Source organism: Amphibalanus amphitrite, unplaced genomic scaffold (assembly GCF_019059575.1).
Source record: "Amphibalanus amphitrite isolate SeventyFive unplaced genomic scaffold, NRLGWU_Aamphi_draft 000238F_arrow, whole genome shotgun sequence".
Taxonomy (NCBI): Eukaryota; Metazoa; Arthropoda; class Thecostraca; order Balanomorpha; family Balanidae; genus Amphibalanus; species Amphibalanus amphitrite.
This window is the reverse complement of record NW_024881733.1, coordinates 611,315-622,374: the sequence shown is the minus strand read 5'-3', so window position 1 is coordinate 622,374 and position 11,060 is coordinate 611,315. Positions and strand designations below refer to the sequence as shown.

The window sequence follows — 11,060 nt, the reverse complement described above, 5'->3', positions numbered from 1 at the left end:
AGAGACGAAAGACTAAAGGCAATGTTTACACTGCTCCGAACGTATAACTGCTATGGACTGTTACTGGGCGTCAATTCGCCTGTTGTTCCATGACATCGAATAAATAAATAAATAAATCATTCGACGCGTCTTGATGAGAGAAATGCAATGGTGTTTGAAATGTAGACGGGTCCCGCCTCGCCAACCCGGCTCCGACACGCAACCTTCACAGACGAGCTTGTATTCCACAACCGCCGCTCGCGCCGGCCAACCAGGACTCTCTGAACATGCGAGCGACAACAAACCGAAGAGACATCGGAAATTAAGGTACTAGGGCTGCAACTAAACAGAAAATAAAGGAACAGCGCCGTAAGTTATTATGACAATATAAAATAAATACTTAAATACGTGAATTAATCAGATATAAAATCGGACAAGTGACATCGCAGAAAACAATAAGAAACAGAAGAGAAGCCGGTACGAAATCAAACGGTGCGAATAAATCGACCGACTATACCCGACCCTCTTAACGAAAAGAAGCGAACATCGGCAACAAGCAACATTAAATTCGGAGATAGCACATATCAAAAGGCAGAAGGCGACGCAACACAACGGCGCGTGGCACTCCGTCCGAGCGCGGCACTCAGGCCACGGCAGTGAGCGGCACTCATGGCAGAGCGCAGCAATCACCACGCTGCGCGCGGCAGCCACCGTCCGAATACGGTACGCTCAACAGCGCGGCGCGCGGCACCCACCGCGTACGCAGCGCTCGGCACAATCACTGCACAGTGCGCGGCGCCATCACTGCACCGCACGGCACCGCGCAGGTCGCGGCACCCTCGCCGCGGCCACGATCACGGGACCACGGAGGGCCCAGCCACGGGAAGCACGGCCGCAGAGCACGACCGCAGAGCACGGCCGCAGAGCGCGGCCGCTGGCAGCTCGGCCGCGGAGCTCAGCAGCGGGCAGCTTGGCCGCAGACGTCGCAACCGTGGAGCACGGCCGCGGACAGCACAGCCACGACAAAACTGTGAACAGAACGCATGAAAATAACCATGTCCTTTAGCACCGCTCAGCACTCCATTGAGACCACGCTGGACAGATTCGCCGATTTGAGGCGCTGGATGGCTGCATGCCATGTCGATCGGCGCGTTCCGTCAACAGAACAGCCAGACGGGCGTCCCCAACCAGCTTGCCACGACATTACTAAACAATTCGCCAGCAACGACCACAGCAAAATCGCAGCAAAAATTATCAGTTAGCAGCTGATCACGCGGCTCACATCACAAACGATGCACGATGAACACATATTTACAAAGACCTTAATTAGGGACAGAATCGGCTAGGCGGTCTCGACGCTCTCTCAGAGCACTGCAGGGCCAGCACCGGAGCTACTGACCTCTGTGCGTCGGTAGACACAGCAGCAGCTTGCCAGCCAGGAACCTCCCGGGCAGCGTCGACCACGCCAGACGGCGCAGGACTCGCCGGAGGAAACTCGTCGCCGGCGGGGTCGGCGGGAGCCGCGAATCGTTCGGCCCCCAATGGCGAGACCGCGACATGTACGAGTCGCCGCCCAGCGCCGCATACCGCGGCGGCGACGGAGACCGCGGACACGGCGGCTGTGCGCCATCGTCAGAGCCGGGCGACATCACTGCAGATCTGGTGACTGACGTGCCATTCGCATTCTTGCACCACTGCTGGGTCAATGTGCATGCCTGTGAATCAAGAGATATAATATCAACGTTTGTTCCAGAACACATCTTTCCATTCATGTAGAACGGATCATAGAGGTCTTATATACATAGAGATGCCCTGACGCTTATTATCCTGCCGTTTCATTGGAGGAATTCAAGTTAGGGAATGTGAGCTGAAACATCGTGCGAGCTTGATTTCACGACTTTTAAGTGACAAATTTAGCTTTACTTTGGATTTATTTCCCCCAAGGAGGTTTCCGAAAACAAAATAGGGTACGACTTTACTGAAATATTTTGACGACAGTGATGGTCGATGACCTTTGAACATCTCATTTTACTCGTTTTCTACCAAGGAGAATGCTGATACCATCGATCACGAGTGTAAAGCAGTCAGACGGCAGAAAATAAAGTGTTTCGACATTGGATGGGCATCTTCATGTAGATAAAATATCTATGGAACGAATGACTTAGAGATAATGCAGGGCCCTGTTCATGAACCCCGGCGGTCGCTGCGGCCGCTGCGGTCGCTGCGGCCAGCCGGGTTGTTACGTCACAAAAAGGGGCGGGGCTCATGTAGTATGACGAATGTATGACGTCATCTTGCTGCGGCCGCTGCGATCTCTGCGGCCGCAATCCAGCGACCGCCGAGCCTCAAGAAAACTAATTGCACTGAACTTGGCGCACTGAAGTCAAATAGGCGCAAGCCGTGTTGTCATGGAGACGATTTTGTAAACAAATTATCTACCGGTGTGCTTCAGTTGTAAACAATTGTCGGAAACTATTTCGGCAGCAGACGCTGTTCATGGAACGCTGCTGCGGCCGAGTGAGTGATGACGTTTCAAAAATGGGCGGAGCTTAGAGCCTGCGGCCGGCCGCAGCGGCCGCAGACTTCATGAACAGGGCCCAGGCAATTACACCAGAACAAGAGACACAAAGTAAACAAGCTTATAATTATTCACTGGACCCACCAACGATAAATTCACAACCAGATTGACTAACCAGTCACACTAACGCCTTGACATACCTAGAATGTACTGTACATTGCAACCCGGGTCACATTTTGTTATACGATCTACAAGTTCCAATGATGAAGTTCGTTCAGCATGTGAATTCAACTACGCAATTTAACCCTCGCCCGCACATGCCACTTTCCCATCCTAGAACGCACATGGGGGGGGGGGGTTGCCACCCCCGCGCCATTTCGTTCCTGCTGGAGATAGAGCTTCGCGGTAAAGACTAAAAAGATTTTTTTTGGGAAGAGACGAATCCAATGATACACAGTTTTACCTTCTCAGGTCAGTCAGTGACCTTCCAGGTCAGGTCAAACTAAAAAATGTTGCTGTTTGGGGTCACCGTTGGATATCAAGTGCGCTGCTTATCATATACCGATGACGCTGACGTATTGTGGTGCCAAGCCAGCAAGAACCTCTTTGTTACACTATCCGACTAGGTTTTGGCTGGCTGAGGCCATTTCAGGTCAAGTTAGGTCAAGGTCACTGATATGTGTTTGTATGTCTGTGGGTTTGTGTGTCTGTACAACCTAGGTCATCTAAAAACATTGCGTTTTAGGCAAGCTGAATTTACTTTTCGTGAAGTTCTTTGACTGTATTTTTGGTAAATGTTCGAGAGAAAACGTACTGTGCCGCGGAGGAGACGGCAGCGATCGGCGGGCTCAGCCGAGCCTCGCCGCCCACGTGGTGTACTGGGGCCCGCGTGGTCATCTGGGGCACATGTGTGCGATGACCGGCCCGACGCGCCGGGCCGGCCGCCGCCGGCCGGCTCGGCAGTTCGCGACGCGACGACGACGGCGACGCGGCTCCGCCGGCGCAACGGCGCCGGCGTCGTACGATACGATTAACGTGCATTGTGTGGTGAATATTCAAGAAATAGACATTCATCAAAGAACTCTTTTGGTCCTCCGGTTAATGAAACGATTCGATCAGATACGCAATTATTAGTGAACTCGACGATTACACGAACACTTTGGTCTGCCGTGCTGGATCAGAGTGAACGATCACGATTCACACGAACATTTTGGTCCTCCGGGCCGGATGTATGTGAACTAGTGAGTGAATGGACGTACAGTCCGGACGCGAGTGCAGTGAAGGAGTGATGTCAGACGCAAAATCCGACGCGAAATCGAACGCCAGGTCGGACGCAAGGGCGGTCGCACAGTGTGACGCGAAATCTACGCGCAGCTCGCGGACATGCCATACCCGCAGCGAGACCTTCGGCAGCGCAGCGTCGTCCACCATCAGCGCAGCCCGCCGCCGAGCCGCGCTGAGCAAACTCGCAGCGGAGCAGGGCCAGCGAGCGGCCACGGCAAAGGTGGAGCTGGCACGGCAAGAGGCGGAGACGCAGGCGGAGCGGGCGCGTCGCGAGGCGGAGACGCAGGCGGAGCGGGCACGGCAGGAGGCGGAGACGCAGGCGGAGCGGGCGCGGTAAGAGGCGGAACTGGCACGACAGCGGGCAGCTCTCGAAGCTCAACAGCTCGCCGACGAAGCGGAACGCCGTCAGCTGGAGCTGGAGCTGCTCGAGGAGGAGTATGACCACCAGCCATCTGAAGTCGACCGTCAGGCTCTAGCTCGGCCTGCTGCCGCAGCTCCAAGTGAGCCAGCCGCCCAGCTGGGTGAGCCGCTGCAGCCGGGTGACAGGTCCTCACGCACCCGGGACTGGGTGGAGCAGTCCTCCCAGTACGGACAACTGGTGAGCGCGCAGCCATACGACGACCGTCACCAGCAGGAAGCACGACGTCCGCTACAGCCCGTGAGACAGCAAACGACTCCACAGCTGCCTCGAGTGACCCTGGATAAGTTCAGCGGCTCCGCTCTGGAATGGCCGAGATGGATCGCGCTGTTCAGGGCTCTAGTGCACGATCGAGACGACCTGACTGACGTCGAGCGCCTGACCTATCTCCAGGCTCATCTCACCGGGCCGGCCAAGGAATCAGTGCGCGGTATGTTGTGCGACTCTTCTCTGTACGGTGAGGCTATGCGTGAGCTAGAGGAGGAGTTCGGTGACCCTGCACGGGTCATTCACGCGACGATGAAAAAACTGCTCGATTCGCGGCCGGTGAAAGATGGTGATATGTCGGCTGTGACAGAGCTGTCACGTGACCTTCGCACCGCGGTTCGTGTGCTACAGTGCCTTCACTACGACGCGGACATCTCGGCTGCCACCAATGTAACAGCCGTGATCTCCAAGCTTCCTGCTGCGCTGGCTTTGAAATGGGGCGAGCACTCTGTGCACAACGGACTCGTCCGCCACACGCTCCCCGACCTGGACAGCTGGCTGCGCGGCTACGTGGCTGCTGGGCGTGCGTCCCTGACCCTGACGGGCCACCAGCAATCCAAGGCCGAGGTCAACAGTGGGGAGAGCCGGCAGCGGCGTGTTTACGCGACTGCGCTAGCGCCGGCCGCGCCCCGAGAGGTCGTAAAACCGAAAATTAGTGCAACCAGTAAAACGCCTTTTGGGCGACCAACGGAGCGAGCGAGAGGATGGGCCTTGCACGTGCGAAATTGCGAGGGGTTACCTCCAACTAACTTGTGCACTGCACCCTACTAACCGGTCTTTAGTGATGTGCCAAATTTCAGCGCAATCGGCCTAGCCGTTCTCGAGATCTGGAGGCGGCACACTGCACGTGCGCACGTGCAAGCGGGGTCCAAACTGACTTTTGCACGGCACCCTACTAACTGGTCCCCAGCCGTGTACCAAATTTGAGCGCAATCGGCCCAGCCGTTCTCGAGATCTGGGAGCGCCCCCTGCACGTGCGCACGTGCTGTAGCACCCCAACCTTAACACATGCAGATGAATTATCTGATGGAGACCTAACTGTGTACCGAGTTTCAATTCAATCGGCCCAACCGTTGTGCCGTTATTGAGGTTGCAATTTTGGGGGTTCTTAAAAAAATGTCCAACTTTACCACGCGCCACGTGCGGTGGTTGGCAAGAACGCATGGTGGCCATCACACCACAGAACTTTTACGTCCAAGTGACATTCAGTAAAGAGTCCGCTTGTCAATCGGATGTCCCGTTCCTAAGATATTAGCTTTTGAAGAGCGTCCCCATGGCCGGCCGGCCGGCCGGCCGCTCATACTCAGGATTTTCCCTTAATTCAGTATGAGACTCCGCTCGCTTCGCTCGCTCCGTAATAAAGGCAGCGCCGGTCGCGAGTGAGGACGCATGTGTATTCTGTCAGGGGACACATGTCGTAGAGCGCTGTGACAGGTTCCTACAGCTGACAGCGAGCGAGAGAGCAGAGGTTGCCGGTTGTAACGGACTCTGCTTCAATTGTCTCGCGCGAGGTCACATCAGCGCCGCGTGCCCGTCCGGTACAAACTGTGGACACGAGAACTGTGGGAAACGTCACCACACGCTTCTGCACAACGGAGGCCGTGTGTTTCCACGGCGCAGTGCTGCCGGCAGCGCGCCGTCACCAGTGAAACATGTCGGCACTGCGGTGGTCGAGCCACCCTGTAAGGTGCTGCTGCAGACACTGCCGATAACGGTGCATGGTCCTGCTGGGCGCTGCACGACCCACGCGCTTCTCGACCTCGGGAGCCAGGTAACGCTGGTGACCGAAGGCCCGAGCGTCCGTCTCGGCATCTCTGGACCCATTGACAGTTCGGTCCTGAGTACCATAAACGGAAGTGAAAGACTCAGATCACGCCGTGTGTCCTTCGTGATCGAGCCTGTCAGCAGCGGTGGCACACGTCACGAAATACGGAACGCCCAAACGACGCCGACGCTGAGTGTGTCAAATCACGCCATGGACTGGTCACGGGAGAAGGGCAAATGGCCTCATCTCGCTGACCTGGATCTGCCGAGTGCGACTCGAGGTCCAGTAGAAGTACTTCTGGGCGCTGACGTCATAGAACTGATCGTGGCACGTGAGGTGATCGACGGACCACCGGGTGCGCCGTGCGCCGTGAGAACACTGCTCGGCTGGACGGTCACCGGCCGCGCGCCGGATCGAAACCTGCCAGTCAACAAGGACGTGCATCATATCCGTGTCAGCGAGGAAACCCAGGACGCTTCGGAAGTGACTCGATGGCAAAACGTGCCAGGGTCACTGAACTCATCGAACATAGGCAGCCGAGGCTGCTCGGTGGCTGAGGTGGCACCGGGCGAAGAGTGGGGCCAAGGTCGCGCCGTCCTGTCGCGCCGTCCTCAGGACCGGCCCGCCACGCCGCCCCGCCCGACAGAGCGCCCGAGAGACGAGGAAACGGCCGAAATGAGAGCACCAGCCTGCGTCATCAGGGGAGCGGAGCCGGCCATAAACCCCAGCCGGTTCTCATCGTGGCTCAGGCTGCTGCGTGTGACAGCGTGGGTGCGCAGGTTCGCTTACAACAGCCGCAGCCGGGCAGCAGCTGATCGGCGGACGGGACCGCCGACTGCTGAAGAGCTGAGAGAAGCTGAGCGCGTCTGGCTGCTCAGCACACAGGCCGAGCATTTCGGCGATGATATCGCCGCTCTCCAGCACGGAAGGCGGCTTCCCCCGAACAGCCAGCTGCACCGGCTTAACCCCTTCCTGGACTCGAGCGGCCTTCTAAGAGTCGGGGGCCAGCTGCGCCACGCTCAGCTAGACTTCAAGGTTAAGCACCAGGTGATTCTACCTGCACGCGGAGACATCACTCGGCTGATAGTCACCGATCGACACAAGAAGCTCTCCCATTCTGGCGCAGAGCACGTTTTGACTCACCTGCGGCACCAATTCTGGGTCATCAGTGGCAGGGCCGCTGCGGAGCGGTACACACCTGCCTGCATGCCGTGCCGGAAACGGTCAGCCCAGCCAGCGCCGACGCCGACGAGTGACCTACAGCCTTCCAAGTGGGCAAGCCGGCCCCGGGCCGCACCTCCGGACGCTCACCACACGGGTGAAGTGACGCGCAGACCCGGCAGACGTGCAGCTCGACGAATTAGCGCTGGTGACAAAGGACAACCTGCCTCGCGGGCACTGGCTATTGGAGCGAGTGGTGACCGTGTTCCCTGGCGCCGACAGCCGAGTGCAGGTGGTCAAAGTGGCCACCGCCACTGGTCGGAAATTCGGAATAGGCGGTCGGTCTCTGGTCTCTGCCGTCTCGAGCGCGACGGTGACGGACAGTAAATGGACTCAGAGTGGTAATGTGCGCGTGTGAGACGACTGAGGTGAGTCGTTTACGACCCCTCTGTGCCGCCGGCGAGTAGTGTCGGAGTCTGGCCATCTATTAGTGTTTACTGCGTCCGCCATTCGCGGTGTTAACGTGTGCGTGTGCGAGAAAGAGTCGTTCATTCTGTGCGCCGGTCATTTGTGTTTGGTGTTTAGCCATTAGCCAACAGCTGTGAGCCGTCCGACAGTCGCCAGCGTTCACACTGTCGCAGTGTCGCTCCTAGCTCATTTAGCCGGTTGGTCTTGTACGAGTTAGAAGTTTACAGCCTTAGAGTGTAGCAGCCTTAGATCGGGACCGACGCGCGGCGCAGCCGACGTAGTTTACAGTCTTAGCTTTAGTGGTCGTTTATTGCTGTACGATACAGACAGAGACACTGCCTGCGAGCAGCTGTTTGTTGTTTCGCTAATGTTTTCTCTCTTACGTTTAGAATTTCCGCGAGCGAGGCGAAAATTCGGGCCGGCCATGTTCGAGAGAAAACGTACTGTGCCGTGGAGGAGACGGCAGCGATCGGCGGGCTCAGCCGAACCTCGCCGCCCACGTGGTGTACTGGGGCCCGCGTGGTCATCTGGGGCACATGTGTGCGATGACCGGCCCGACGCATGCCGGCTCGGCAGTTCGCGACGCGACGACGACGGCGACGCGGCTCCGCCGGCGCAACGGCGCCGGCGTCGTACGATACGATTAACGTGCATTGTGTGGTGAATATTCAAGAAATAGACATTCATCAAAGAAGTCTTTTGGTCCTCCGGTTAATGAAACGATTCGATCAGATACGCAATTATTAGTGAACTTGACGATTACACGAACACTTTGGTCTGCCGTGCTGGATCAGAGTGAACGATCACGATTCACACGAACAGTAAAAGTTTCTCATTTTATGATCTAATTTAATAGGGACACATAAACAATCGGTGCACGCATCAGTATAGTATTAACCTTAAGTATTTACCTTAAGTTAAGGTCACGAAGGTGAAAACAAACTCTGACAAGCGTTATCAAGCATCAGCTCAATAAGATCGTGTACCTGTGCCGAGCTGTGCCAGGTCCTGTGCGGTGGCGGTGAGCTGCTGGTCAAGTGCTCCTGCTGGCGTCAGGAACCGTAGCGCCTACTTGACGTCGGAGCCGGCTGCCTGTTGGCCGTGGCCGAGCCGGTGGGTCGCTGACACGGCCAGCCGTAGCGCCGACTGCATTTGACGCTCCTGGCGGCCACACAGACAAAACACTATGACCCAACACAGTGATAGGGCACACGAGGACCGCTGGTGGCAGTGTGACAGAGCAAACACAACCGAAAGTACACAACAGAAAGTACAAAGGATAAATATCTCGATACCTTACGAACTCGCCCTTACGAACAGAGGTACCTTACGATACCTTATATACCTTATACCTTACCTTATACCTTACCTCGATACCTTACGAACAGAGGTCTCGCCCTCCCGCAAACTTCGTTCCCCAAGGGTCGTGTTTAAGGGGGTTTTGGGGGGTTAAAAGGCCAATATTTTCCCAAATCGGCGTTTTTGGAAGAAATATCGCTATATCTCAGAACTTATAACAGCTAGAACAAATTTTAGGAAGCCATTCAAAAGCTTGGAACAAGCCCAATCGAACCCTATACTTAACTTTTGCTTAACCTGAACCTCTTAAGTCCTGTAGGTCACAAAAGGTCACAAGGTCGCGATTTTACTCATGCAGTTTTTTGCTTATAACTTTTGATCTATTTAAGAGAAAGATAAACGGCAAACGCCATCGTGCTCAGCTTGCTCTTGCGCATCGAATGATATACAATTTTACTAGCTAAGTGTACTTAAGAAGTTAAGCACTACTTAAACACTTACATACTTAAGATGGCCAAAATGCCTAATATTGCATAGCATTCGATTCGTCTCGTCGAGCTGAACACAATGAGCCTACGCTGAAAGCTGTAGCTTAATTAGGTGCAAAGTTATAGGCGAAAACGTTACTTGACCTTAAGGTCATTGGGGGACCCACCCATAAGTTAAGGTCATAAGGCTAAAGTGGGTCTTAATTTCATTCTTAAGGACAATAAAATGTCTTTGAATGACCTAGTTAGGCGCAGGAACCGGGGGGGCTAGCGGGGGCTGAGCCCCTCCAACTTTTCGGCTGGGGGCTCATTATGTATTTGAGCCCCCCCCCCCCCCTCCTCACAGCTGGAGGAATCAAAATCGGAAATCTACCAACATAATTTCATAGATTCATACAGAGGCACAGGAACCGGGGGAGAAGGCAGTGAGGGAAGCTTGCCCCCACAACTCTGGGGCTGTGGGAGCAGTGCCCCACAACTTTTCATGAGACCAGGAACTGTTAGGGCAGCTTGTCCTCCCCAAATTAGGGGTTGTGGGTCACAAAGCATGTAAGTTAAAAATCCACCTTCAATTCGTCCAGTTGGAGGGGCTCAAATAAATTAAGAGCCCCCCCCCCCCCCAGCCAAAAAGTTTGAAGGGCTCAGCCCCCGCTAACCCCCGGTTCCCGTGCCCGGCGCCACTGCCTATAACCTACACTTATAAACATGGTGTTTTCCCCTAAACTGGATTCAGATTGGGATCCTGAACACAAGTACATACTTCAAACAGGTTAGTGCACAATGTAGGGCAGCCCTGCATTTTGTTGAATTGATCAGGAGCCAGAGTACACTACCTACATCATTAATTGACCCCGAGGCCTGAGATCTTGTAAAGAAATAGCAAGTATTTAGCAAGTATTTAAGCAAGTATTTAAGCAACACAACAAATTTAAGCAATACTTATCATAGCAAGTATTTAAGAAATAGCAAGTATAGCCTAGCCACATTTCAAGGGTAGTCGTAAAGCAGGCGTAACACTTCTTTTAGCAACCAAGGAGAGGTGCTGTAGGTTAGGTTGTAGGTTTTAGGTTTTAGGTGGTAGGTTTTAGGTTTTAGGTTGTAGGTTGTAGGTTTTAGGTTGTAGGTTGTACTGGTTAGGTCAGGTTTGGTTAGGTTTGGTTAGGTCTATTTTGGTTTGGTTTGATTAGAAAGCATCTCTGGGTATAGTGACCATCCGGCCCCGCTCCTTGGTTGCAAAAAGAAGTGTGACGCCTGCTAAGTCCGGCCCAAACAATCGCATGGCAAATCTTGGGCAAATCGGTACTATGCAATACCAGTATCCAACAAATAGATGTCTACAAATAATTTCCACTTACCTCACAGACTTCAAAAAGCTCCCAGCACAAAAAAAAAACACAAAATAGTACCACCCAA

The 11,060-nt window shown here is 54.6% G+C and overlaps 1 protein-coding gene across 2 annotated transcripts; it reads right to left on the bottom strand.

The window, feature by feature from the left end:
- Window positions 1-204: 204 nt before the first annotated feature.
- Window positions 205-10,577, bottom strand: LOC122386049. Of its 2 annotated transcripts, XM_043374829.1 has the most exons (4): window positions 10,485-10,577; window positions 8,847-9,021; window positions 1,379-1,694; window positions 205-1,007 (listed from the first exon to the last, which is right to left on the bottom strand). In XM_043374829.1, the coding sequence occupies exons 3-4, from the start codon at window positions 1,626-1,628 to the stop codon at window positions 781-783; spliced, it is 477 nt and encodes a 158-aa protein (XP_043230764.1). In that variant the 5' UTR covers window positions 1,629-1,694; window positions 8,847-9,021; window positions 10,485-10,577; the 3' UTR covers window positions 205-780. The 2 variants fall into 2 exon arrangements, with proteins under 2 accessions (XP_043230764.1, XP_043230763.1); XM_043374828.1 differs by lacking the exons at window positions 8,847-9,021; window positions 10,485-10,577 and having other exon boundaries at window positions 1,379-1,899.
- Between the last annotated feature and the right edge of the window lie 483 nt (window positions 10,578-11,060).

What these genes read in the sequence shown, in the direction of transcription:
- LOC122386049 (XM_043374828.1), bottom strand. Translation starts at nt 1,751, where the DNA reads ATGAATGGAAAGATGTGTTCTGGAACAAACGTTGATATTATATCTCTT. An exon ending in GTGTCTACCGACGCACAGAG is followed by an intron (nt 1,008 to 1,378) that starts GTCAGTAGCTCC and finishes TTCTGTTCACAG; the next exon opens with TTTTGTCGTGGCTGTGCTGT.